The 12,214-nt window shown below is 46.5% G+C and overlaps 1 protein-coding gene across 9 annotated transcripts in view; it reads left to right on the top strand.

Annotated features, from left to right (window-relative positions):
- Positions 1-12,214, top strand: part of Smarca4 (SWI/SNF related, matrix associated, actin dependent regulator of chromatin, subfamily a, member 4) — a 99,396-nt gene that overhangs the window by 48,829 nt on the left and 38,353 nt on the right. For all 9 annotated transcript variants that reach the window (XM_023717122.1, XM_004632860.2, XM_023717126.1 and 6 more), the window contains exons 12-13: positions 944-1,074; positions 1,192-1,249. In XM_023717122.1, the coding sequence (XP_023572890.1) occupies positions 944-1,074; positions 1,192-1,249 (189 nt within the window). The remainder of the gene's footprint in view (positions 1-943; positions 1,075-1,191; positions 1,250-12,214) is intronic.

Below are 12,214 nucleotides of genomic sequence, written 5' to 3'. Positions count from 1 at the left end.
TACACACCCCGCATCTAAGCCATTTGTCACAGCATCCTAGTTCTTTTGCTTGCTACCAAGACAAAGTAACTGATGCCCAAGGTTGAAGGAGGAAAGGTTCATTTGCTCAGTTTGTAGAGGTTTTGGTTCATAGCTGGCTGGCTGCAGAGCAGGGTGGCGTGGCAAAGGAGAACCAGCACATGGTGGGCAGGAGGCAGCAAGCAGTGACAGCTCAGCAGCAAGCAGAAACACCAAGATTGCGCCCAGGGTTGGAGGCAGATATATTTTATGTCAATGGGCACTGATCAGAATCACTCTCAAGGGCCAGCGAGATAGCTCAGCCGTCCAAAGTGCCTGCTTAGGCAAAGCACAGGGATCCTCGGCCCCACATATTGCACCACCCCCACCCCAGGGTGGGCTGAGCCGGCCACAAAAAAAAGAACCACTCTCAAAATATCAGGCCCTGGTCACTGGTGGTCTAGGGTTTATATTGGATAAGCAAGCAGGAAGTGCAGAGGCACAGTGGCGTGGCAACTGGGGACTGGTTTGTGCTCTGTGCATCATGGTGACGGGCTATATGTCAGTGACCAGCTGTTTCTAGAAGACCAGAAGCAACTGGAACAGGAATTGTTACCTGGACAACTAAGAAGCTGAAGTATACTGGTTGGGAGGGCCTTCTCTGTTACAACAGTGGCCCTCCTCCTGTCCCTTGTTCCTGTCCAGCTGCGTGGCCTTAGGGAGGGTGGCTCCCACAGCCAGGGAGGGCTGCCCCATTATCTACTCCCAGAACTGCAAAACCCATTCATGGACTGATTTAGTGTCCACACCCCAACCCCAGTTTAACTGGGATATTGTTATTTGCAAAATAGTTGTTCAGATTACCCCCTGGAATTCTGGCCATACCCCTGTTGGCCCCATTTGGCTTGCTTTTCATGAGATGCTCACGTAGGTGACTCTCTTTCAGCCTCTGGACGAGACCAGCCAGATGAGTGACCTCCCTGTGAAGGTGATCCATGTGGAGAGCGGCAAGATCCTCACGGGCACGGATGCCCCCAAAGCTGGGCAGCTGGAGGCCTGGCTGGAGATGAACCCGGGGTAAGTGGGGCCTCTCTGCCCGGGGGTGACTGCTTGCATTTGGCCCCAGGCTGGTTGGCTAGGGAATGGCTCCTGGGGTTCTGAGGGGATTGCAGTTAAACTTGATGGTATTTCTAGGTATGAAGTAGCTCCGCGATCTGATAGTGAAGAGAGTGGCTCAGAAGAGGAGGAGGAGGTAAGAGTGCATTTCTTGGTGTTCTTGGCCCTGAGCGCTCAGTGTGGGGTCCCTACCCAAGTGTGACTGTCACCCTGCGCTGTGACCCTCTGCCAGCTAAGCAAGGCTGGAATTGGGTGCCTGAGAGCTGCACTGACCTGTCCCAGCTCTCCACTTTGGCCATATTGTTTCTGACCAGATGAAATAGGGGCAGGGGATAGAGCTTAGCGACATAAATGCCTGCTCAGCAAGCGCAAGGTCCTGAGTTCAATCTCCAGTAATGCAGGGGAAAAAAAAAAGAAAAGAAAAAGTTATTAGAGGAAATGCACACTGCTTCTCCTCCGCGGTGCTAGCCATATCTTTAGTGCCTGGCCGCCCTTGTGATCAGCCTGCCTCCTTTGAGGCTTTCCCGTCAGTTGTGCTTTTTTGATTTTTATTTCATTATTTTTGAGCCAGACTGGCCTTAAACTCACTACATAGCCCAGGTCTGGCCTCCCAAGTGTTGCGATGGCAGAAAGGCGCCACCACAGCTTTTGGGAGTTGTGCTTTTTAACTTGAGTTTTGAGCCCTCTCTGTTTATGATTATTTTTTTTAACTCGGGCCCTTGCGCTTGCCAGGGAAGCGCTTATTCCACTGAGCCATCTCCCCAGCCCTGAGCCTTTTCTGTTTAGCTCTGACTTGGGTTGGCCTGGCCGTGTCCCTTGTGTCCTTGGGTGGTCCTGCTTCTGCCCCTTTGACTTCCTAGCAGTTATCTGGAGCTCATTTGGGGCATGGCTGGCTTTCTTCCCCTCCTGTTAGTGCACTGGGATTCGGGCCTCCCCCTAGTCGCTGATGCTGCCTGGCCTCTTTCACGAGCACATGTGCCCTATTGTGTCCACTCCTCAACAGGGATTGAACTCGGGACCTTGTGCTTGCCAGGCAAGCACTTACTCTACTGAGCTGTCTCCCCAGCCCGTTTCCCCTTTTTAGTCAGCCTTTTTTTTTTTTTTTGTGGAACCAGGGAATGAACTCAGGACCTTGAGCTTGCCATGGAAGCACTTATTCCACTGAGCCACCTCCCCAGCCCCTGGTTCCCCTTTTTAAAAAGCTTTTTTTCCAGTACTGGGACTGGAACTCAGGGCCTGCCTGAGCTAACTGACCCCTGCCCTTCAAGTTAGTTTTGGTTTTGAGGCAGCATCTTGCTAGCCCCTAATTGCCCGGGCTCAGGTGAACTTGTGGCCTTCCCATCTCAGTCTCCCAGGGTACAGGAATTCAGGGATTTCAGGCATGTGCTACCACGCCCAGCTGTTTTGACTGGGTTTTGTTTGTTTTGGGACAAGGTCTCCCTGTGTAGTGCAGGCTGACCTTAAATTCATGATGTAGCCCAGGCTGGCCTCAAACTCATGGCAGTCCTCCTGCCTCAACGTCCTGAGTGCTGGGATTACAGGGATACACTACCACACCCAGCCTCAGCTGTTTTTAATTGAGTTCTCACCAAGTTATAAAGCCATTTTGTAGGCACAGATGTTTGATCCAAAATACAATTCTCACATATCTTGTAAAGTTTTCTTTCTTTTTTACGCTCTCCTTTTCTCGGGTGCAGCCCTGTGGATGAACCAAGGGAGGCTGAGGACCCACCGTAGGCTTCACCCCAGCTGTGGGGTTTTAGGTGTGCAGCACGCCCAGCTCCCCTTTTTAATTTGGGTACAAATGTATATATTTTTTGCTTTTTTCTTTTGTCTTTTTGAGACAGGGTCTGACTGTGCAGTTCAGGCTATCCTTGATCTCAGTTTATAGTCCAGGCTGGTCCTGAATTTACAGCAATCCTCATGCCTCAGCCTCCTGAGTGCTGGGATTACAGGTGTGAGCCACCATGCCCAGCTTCGTTTTTCTTCTTTCTTTTTTTATTTTGTTTTTATTCATGTATTTATTTGATACAGGGTCTCAGTATAAAGTTCAGACCCAGAGAGATCCTCCTGTCTAAACCTCCCCAGTCCAGGGATTATAGGCATACGCCACCATACCTGGTTTTGGTGGCTAGCAGGGCATGCAGTACCAGGGATTGAACTCAGGTCCTTTGGCTTGCCAGGCAGGCGCTTAGACTGCTCAGCTATCTCCCCAGCCTTTATTTTGGGCCTGAGTTCAATCCCCGGTTCTGCCAAAAAAAAAAAAAAAAGAATAAAAAAATTTTGAAAACAGTATACAATTTCAGTAGAAAATGGTAAGTTAATAATGGTTGCTATATTGCAGATTGTTATCTTCAGAGTAGTTGTTCAGATGGCCAGATATAAATGTGCAAAATTGCTTAAAAAATCAAGCATTCACTGTTCTGGCCTCTGTCATGCCGATTTTCGTACGTATGCTGCTGGAGCGAGCACCCTTTTTCTTCCCTTAAGGATTGTGCTCTCAGCGTTTTTATCACAGAGTTGTTTGCTTAGCTGAAGGTCACAAAGATTTTTCTCCTGTGTGTTCTTTTAAAACTTTACAGTAGGGCTGGTGAGATGACTCAGTGGTCTAAAGCACCTACTTAGAACAAGCTTAACAAAGCACAGGGACCGCGGTTCGATCCCCCAGCACCACATGCCAGCCAGCCCCGCCCCCTGGTGGGCTGAGCTGGCCACACACACACACAAAATAAATAAATAAAATTAAAAAAAAAAAAAAAAAAAACTTTACAGTATAAGCTCTTAACATTAATAGTCATTCCTGAGTTAAGTTTTGTGCGCAGCTGAGGTGAATGTGCCAGCCTGTTTTTATTTCTTGTGTATCACCTTTGCCCCAGAGTAAGGCCCTTTGATGAGGGGCACCCTCCATTCGCTAGTCTCACCACCTCAGGTCTGCAGTGGTGAGGTGCGAATTCCAACTTGTAGCTTTGTTCTGCTCTCTGTGCACTGACCTGTGCCGCTGCTGCGTATTTTTCCCCCATGGCGCTGAAGTTGGAGCCTAGGCCTTGTGTGCGCTAGGCCAGTGCCCTATCACTGAGATACATCCTTATCTCTTACAGTTTAATCGTGGGAGAGGGTTGCCCAGACTGTCCTTGAACTTTCAACCTTCCTGCCTCAGCCTCCCGAGTGCCTCCTGGGCTCACTTGCCACACTGTGTCCTGCAGTGCAGTTCTTTTTTTTTTTTTTTTTTTGCAGAACCAGGGATTGAACTCAGACACTTGGGCTTGCCAGGCAAGCGCTTATTCTACTGAGCCATCTCCCCGGCCCCTGCAGTGCAGTTCTGTAGTAGGTCTACCATCAGGGAGTGTTGGTCCTCTGCTCTGTCACAGAGCGTGGCCACTCTGTGCTCCAGCAGGCTTGGAAGGTCAGCTCTACTGGCCTGATGGTCCTGCTGGCATTTGATTGGGATCCATCAAATTTGAGGACACAAAATACTATGTGAAATGGATAGTTGGGGCTGGGGGTACAGCTCAGTGGCACAAGGCCGCCTGGCAAGCACAGGGTCCTGAGTTTGATTCCTGGCACCAAAAAAAAAAAACACAAAACACCAGACAAACATGAAGTGGATAGCTGGACGTGGTGGCTCATACCTGTAATCCAAGCACTAGGAGGCTGAGGCAGGAGGATTGCTGTGAGTTTAAGGCAAGCCTGGACTACATAGTGAGTTGAAGGCTAGCCTAAACTGCATAGTGAGACTGTCTTCCACAAAGAAATGAATCTAACTTGTGAATTTTATCTAGTTAAGTTGTTTATAATTTTATAATGTTCTATAGTATTTTAATTTCTGTAGAGTTGTAGTGATGACTCTTATTGCTGATTTTGGTTATTTCATAATTGCTTTTTTTTTTTTTTTTTAAATCTTTGTGTCGGGGATCAAATCCAGGACCTCACACACGTTAGGCAAGGCTTTACTGTTGGACTACATCCCCAGTCCTCTCCTTCACTTAACAAATTATTCAGCATATGTTGAATAACGCACTTAACAATGTTGAGTCTTCTTTTTTTTTTTTTTTAAATGTTGAGTCTAGGGGCTGGTGAGATGGCTCAGTGGTCTAAAGCACCTACTTGGAACAAGCTTAGCAAAGCACAGGGACCGCAGTTCAATCCCCCAGCACCACATGCCAGCCAGCCCCGCCCCCTGTTGGGCTGAGCTGGCCACACACACACACACACACACACACACACAAATAAATAAATTTAAAAAAAAAATAAATAAATGTTGAGTCTTCTGTACATGAACACGAGTGTCTTCCCTTTTTTTTTTTTTTTTTTTTGTCTTTCCTTTTGTGGAGGGCATCTAGAACTTAGAAGGTTGTTCTTCCTTTTGTTTCTGTCCTGAGTGTATCCTTTTTTTTTTTTTTGGTGGTGCCAGGCATGGAACTCAGATGAGTGTATCCTTTTTAATGGAAGAATTACTCAGTGAATTTTAAGTACACAAAGTGCCCAGGTTTTAAAGGTTATAAAATGGATGCATTACTGGGTGTGGTGGCACATACCGGTTGTCCTAGCACTCAGTGGACTGAGGCAGGGCAGGAGTTCAAAGCCAGAACAGAGCTACATAGTGAGACTGTCGCAAAAAAATGAACAATTCTGCATTTGTGTCAGTTTGTAGTAGCAAAATTATCACCCACATCAAGATTCTGAATAATAATCTTACACATAAATGCCAGTCTCTTCGCTGTGTCTTGTAACTTTTTTTCTAGTGTATTTGGTACAGGGTCGCACTATGCAGCTCAGACTGTGAAAACAGATCCTCCTGTTTTCACCGCCCCAGTGCTGTCTTGTAACATTCTTACTTCTGTCCTATCAAAGCATTGCCCTCCATTCCTGTGGCCTGAAGAGTCCCTGTTAACATCAAACCCTTTCGAACCTTTGTTGTATGCACACTTGAGTATCTCAAATCAGAGATACATTTTTTGGATTTTTTTTTTTTTTTTGGCAGGGGGAAGAACCCGGGATTGAACTCAGACCCTTGCGCTTGCCAGGCAAGCCCTTATTCTACTGAGCAACCTCCCCGGCCCCTTGTTTTTTGGATCTTATTAAGTAGGAATTTCACTGGCTCACAACTACAATTCACTGCTCTTTGTAGTATTTTTACAGTAGTTTTAATGCTTCCTTGGTCTTGTTCTTGGTTTTTTTACTTAGTTCCAGAAATGTGGAATGCATAGGTTCTGTTCTTGTCCATAACCCAAGGACACATGGGCTCCCAGGAGCTCCTGTGGGGTGCGGCCAGGACTGCTTTGCCCCTCAGGCTGCGCCTCCCTAGCTGGCCCTGCAGACCCTCCCCTGCGTTGTCAGTGTCACCTCATATGAACTCACTGCGGCTTTCCAGGGAAACAAAACTTCCATTTCCATTTGTGTCAGCTTAACCATAGATTGCCTTCGCTGCACTTGCATTGGTGGTGACAAAGTACTTTCCCAGCATTCCTTTGCTGAACGACATGTGTCAGTAGCCGTAGAGTTACCTGGCAGTGCATTTGCCGAGCCCGCTGACTATTAGGGCTGCATTGTGACAGTTGAAAACCTTAAGTTGAAAAATGTAGGTCTAGTTTATAAGTATTTTTAAAAAAGTTTATATTTTGCATTCAGTTCTGTTACTCTTATATGTAACAACTTTATTTATTTTATTTTATTTTTTTTAATTATGTGTGTGTGTATGTGTGTGTGTGTGGCCCCTCAGCCCACCAGGGGGCGGCCCTGGCTGGCATGTGGTGCTGGGGGATTGAACCGTGGTCCCTTTGCTTTGCTAAGCTTGTTCCAAGTAGGTGCCCTAGACCACCGAGCCATCTCGCCAGCCCTATATGTAACAACTTTAGACTTCTTGCTTAACTAGTGTTTTGTTGTTTATGTGTTGATTTATTTATTTATTTTTGCAGTCCCAGGGATTGAACTCAGGACCCCTGCGCTTGCCAGACAAACGCTTATTCTACTGAGCTATCTCCCTGACGTTTTTTTTTTTTTTTTTTTTTTTTTAATGTATTTAGTACAGGGTCTCACTATGTAAATTGGAAATGTAGTCCAGTCACCAGTCTCAATCGCCCTGGGGTGGGTAGGAGCCTGTAAGGCTTGTGGTGCTGGGGATCAAGACGGTCCCTGTCTGGCTGGCCCTCCTTTCTCTGTTGACGGTGTGGGGGGCCTGCCCCTTAGCTCAGTTCTTTAAGTGGCTACTTCAACAAAGCAGTCAGGCTCAGCTTGCTGTGGTTCGTTCCCACAACACAAGCCAGCCAGTCATGCCTTGAAGGCATTCGGAGCAAAAAAAAAAAAATACCTCTGTTGACGGTGTGTTTTGCAGACTCTGGTCTGTATTTGGAGAGCTGCTGGGGAAACCGCCCTGTGCCTGGGCAGCCCCAGGCTCTGTGCTTGCTTTAGGAATTCTTTTGAGGTGTGGCTTTGTCTAGCTTAAGAGCCTCATAAAATGCTTCCAGGATTGCTCCCATAGCCTTCTCTGGCCTCGAAGTTTGTGGAATTGTTCTTCTTTTCTTTTTTCTTTTTTTTCTTCTGTATTTAGGACAGGGTTTACAGGGTCTCACTATGTAGATTGGACTCATCGTGATGTTCCTGTTTTCAGCCTGCCAAGTGCTGGGATTACAGGCATGTGTCCATCACCACTCCCAGTCTCCATCACTGTCCCAGTATGCCCTGGGGGCAGAGCCAGCACAGTACTGCACACTGGGGATCAAACCCCAGCCACTGCAGTCTGCCTAAGCAGGTGCTTTAGTCTGATAAGCTATCAGGCTGGCCCTGAAATTGTTAATTCTGTTATTAATTCTTAAAATAACAGAATTTAGGTCCTCCCCTGGCCTGAGGAGGTTCACCTTTCCATGGGGTCCTGGACACCAGCTTTGCTTCTCCTCTGCCTCACCGTATTTTCTGAAGCTTAGCCCCACTCTACTCCTTTCTCTCCTTTTCTGGCTGCTGAGGTCCTCACTGATCTCAGGGACCCAGAAGTCTCTGGGCCCACCCCATTCCTCTCCAAAGGCTTGGTTCCAGACTCAAATTTCTCGGAAAAGCCATCTGATGAATCTCAGATATTTATGATGCAAATGAATTTTGTTGGAATTTTTTAACCAAGTAACTAGCTTGTTAGCTTGGAAATTATCCATTTCAAAACTAAACAGACCAAGACATGCTTAAATCACTGCCTAAATAAAATGAAGTTAAGCCTAAATAAAATGAAGTTAACGATAAAAAAAGCAGAATTTATCAGTGAATGCATTTCAACTTTCTTTTGTTTTTGCTACTTCAGGCTGCCTTAAGGGCAGGTCTGGTGCAGAGAACTGAACCGCTGCACCTCACTGCATTTACTCACGTGGCACTATGAGCTATCCGTCAGAGCCCCTCAACTCTCTTTTCTTGTCCTAATAAGATTTTTGTTTTTTCTCTTTCTCTCTGCCCTGAGTTACATTCTTGAGCTCTTTTTATTATTTTTGTTTATTTTGTTTTTTGAGCCTAACTTTATTTCTGAATTTTAAGACAAACCAGTCATATAAAGTGAGGTATGCTCCCGAAACGCCTTCCAGTGTGTTCCTCTTTATTCATTTTCAAAGTACCAACTTCAACTTGGACTGGTTGAATTAACCCAACCCACCTCTGGCAGGTACACTCAACATGCTGTATAAAGTATAACATTCAATTTATTATTTCTGGCGGCTGGGGATTTGGCTCAGCGGTAGAATGCTTGCCTAGCAAGCTGGAAGCCCTGGGTTCGGTCCTCGGCACTAAAAACAAAAACAATTTATTATTTCTTTCTCAAGAGTTTTCTTCAGTCCACTAAGACCCAGCTCCCCTTGCATGGGCTTTGGTGGAGGTCGAGGGGCAGCACCAGCAGGTCTAAGTCGGGGTGGAGCAGTTCGGTCCTTGCGGGCTTCACGAGATCAATTCTGACCACTTTGCTGTGATGGCACAACTCACACAGTCATGCAGCTTCACATACAGCTTGGGAAGCACATAACCGTTGAAGACACTTGCTTCAGAAATGTCCCTTATGGCGGGGCCTCCACTATGTTCCCAATGACAAACTTCTTAATGGCCTTATCCTTGGGTACACACCGGACACAGTTCGTGCAGCAAACAGGCTGCACATGACCGCAGCCCTTTTTGGCACGACCGGTTTTCCTTTTTTTCCGTCATCTTAGAAAACCCAAAAGAGCTATTTTGGTTTTTGTAAGACTAGAGTTTGAACCCAAGGCCTCCTACATGCAAAGCAGGTGCTCCACCACAGGGCTACACCCAGCCCTGTTTTTTTATTTTTTAATTTATTTTATTTTTTGTGGTACTGGGGATTGAACTCAGGACCCTGCGTTTGCCAGGCAAGCACTTACTCTACTGAGCTATCTCCTCAGGCCTGTTTTTTTATTTATTAACAGAGTCCTGCCTTACAAGTGGGATTACACACCTTGCCTTGCAGTACAACTTTTAATTACTAATTCAGTTGCCACAGGTTCTATTCATGTTTTCTTCTTTACTTAGTTTTGGTTACTTTTGTCTTTATTTTTATTTTATCTTTTTGAGGCCAGGTCTTCCTGTGCCACCCAGGCTTTGTACTCTTTCCTCCTGCCTCGGCCTCATGCCAGTGCTGGGAGTGAGCTATGCACCCCCATGCCTGCCTTGTTCTTCCTGTGCTGGGTGGCACCCTGGGCCTTAGGCGCAATAGGCCAGTGCTCCCCAGACTGAGCCACCCCAGCCCAGAGTCCACGTGGCTTCCCCTGAGTACACATTGTGATGGTGTCAGTTTGGCTTTTTAATTGCTCCTTATTTTTTAATCTCCATTGGGTTAGTGATGTGGCTTTCACTGTTGGCCTTAACACTCTAGCATGTGTCTTTGTGTTGGCCACTATAGGCTTTAGGTTATCGGCATGAGACATTCCTTTTTTGGGATGTGGGTTTTGTTTTAGTCTGTTCTTTTGTGAGTTAGGATCTCGCTGTGTGTTCCTGCCAGCCTTGAACTCACTGTGGAACCCAGACAGGCCTCACACTGTGCCAGTCCTCCTGCCTCAGCCTGCCAGCTGCTGTATTACAGGCGTGTACCACATACTGCCAAATTCTTATTACATGTTTTTCTTTGTCTTTAAGGGCCTAATTCTTTTTTTTTTTTTTAAAGACGTTTATTTATGTGTGTGTGTGTGTGGCCAGCTCAGCCCACCAGGGGGCGGGGCTGGCTGGCATGTGGTGCTGGGGGATTGAACCACGGTCCCTGTGCTTTGCCAAGCTTGTTCCAAGTAGGTGCTTTAGACCACTGAGCCATCTCACCAGCCCAAGGGCCTAATTCTTATTACATATTTTTCTTCTTGGTGTACAGTCTGTTGATGGCATTTATTAGCCTATTCATGCTGGTTCTCTCCGGGTTATGGTCGTGTGACACGTCTTTTGCATTCTTTCTTTTCCCATCTGATTGTATGTTGGAATGTAACAGCTTAGAACTAGCTGTTTGCTGGGTATGGTGGCACAGGCATGGGATCCCAGCATTTGGAGGCTGAGGCAAGAGGATTGTGTAGCTGGTCTCAACAGCGTGGGCTACAGAGTGAGCTCAAGGCCATCCTGGGCTGCATAGCAAGACCTTGTCTCAAAGAGACAAAAAAAAAAAAAAAGAATTGGATCTTGCTTCTATCAGTAAGTGTGACGGTGATTGTGTTCCTTAGATCTTTTTTTTTAAAAAAAATTATTTGGTACAGGCTGTCCTCGCAGCTCAGCCCCGTAGTGATCCTCCTGTTGCAGCCTGTGTAGTGCTGGGGTTACAGGTGTGCGCCACCTCACCCGCTCTGTGCCTGCCTGTGGTGGCGGAGATGGGCCTTGGGTGGGCGCTTAGACCTCTGAGCGTCTCCCTAGCCCTCTTAGCCACTTGTATTCTGTGTCATTCTTATATGCTTGGGCTTACGTTTGTCATTTCTTTCCTCAGTGCTTCCTGGTTTTGTCCTTCATTTGCCCTATGTCCGCTTTTTTTGGTGTTAAATATTTTTTACTGTGCTAGTTTGTTTCTCCTATTAAGTTTTATTTTTACCACACTTTATTTTTACTTGGTTTTTTGAGATAGCATCTCACTGTGTAGTTCAGGCTGACCTTGAACTCTGTATGTGGCCCTGGCTGGCCTGGAATTGATCCTCCTACCTGGCCTCTGGAGTGCTGGGATTAGGGGTGTGTGCCACTGCACCTGGTTTTGGTTTTTTTTTTTTTTTTTTTTTTTTTTTGTAGAACCAGGGATTGAACTCATGGTTTTTGGTTTTGTTTTGAGACAGGGTTTCATTATGTAGTCCACATTGGTCTTGAGCTCACTTTGTAGCCCAAGCTGGCCTCAAACTCAAAGCAGTCCTACCCCAGCCTTCCCAGTGCTGGAGTTACAGGGTGTGCCATCAGGTCTGACTTCAGGCCTGGCTCTTTTACTGTATTTCTTGGTTAATTTCTTCACAGTTGCTCTGTGATTTCAGACACACATCTGAATTTACCATAGTTACCTTAAGGAATTCAGTTCGGGCAGCACACAGACACCGTGTGCAGCGGGGTCCCGGCCAGCGCTTCCTCGCTCTTGCAGCACTGGAGCACATTCCAGGGCTTCCCACCCTCTTCCAGCTGTGGATGGAGCCACGTGTGTGTGTGTGTGTGCGCGCGCGCGCGCGCTCACACTGTTCTTTCTTACTTGCTTTGCTGTAGTCTCTTTCTGTGGTGTGGGCTGTCTGTGACTTTTAGCAGTTGGACAGCTAACCCATCTCTTGCATATTGTCCTCTTCCGTGTTTGTTGATTTTTATTTTTTATTTATTTATTTATTTATTTTTTGGTATTGGTGGGGATTGAAACAAGAGTCCTTGCACGGGGAAATGTCCTCAGGCCTTTTTATTTTTTTTGAGATGGGGTCTCACAGAGTTGCCCAGACTGGTTCAAACTTGTTATCCTCCTGCCTCAACCTCCTGACTGCCTGCATTACAGGCAGGAGCCACCATGCCTAGCCTTGATACTCTCTTTAGTAACTTTCCTGAACTAATTCTCTGAAATCTTCCTCATGGTGTGTCCTACCTCTGGTGTTATTTTTTGTTTTGTTTTTCTACTTTTTTTTTTTTTTTTTGGCGGAAC

Source organism: Octodon degus, unplaced genomic scaffold, assembly GCF_000260255.1.
Source record: "Octodon degus isolate 3935 unplaced genomic scaffold, OctDeg1.0 scaffold00050, whole genome shotgun sequence".
In the NCBI taxonomy this organism is placed as follows: domain Eukaryota; kingdom Metazoa; phylum Chordata; class Mammalia; order Rodentia; family Octodontidae; genus Octodon; species Octodon degus.
Note: the sequence above shows the minus strand (reverse complement) of the source record. Positions and strands in the feature narration are given on the sequence as shown.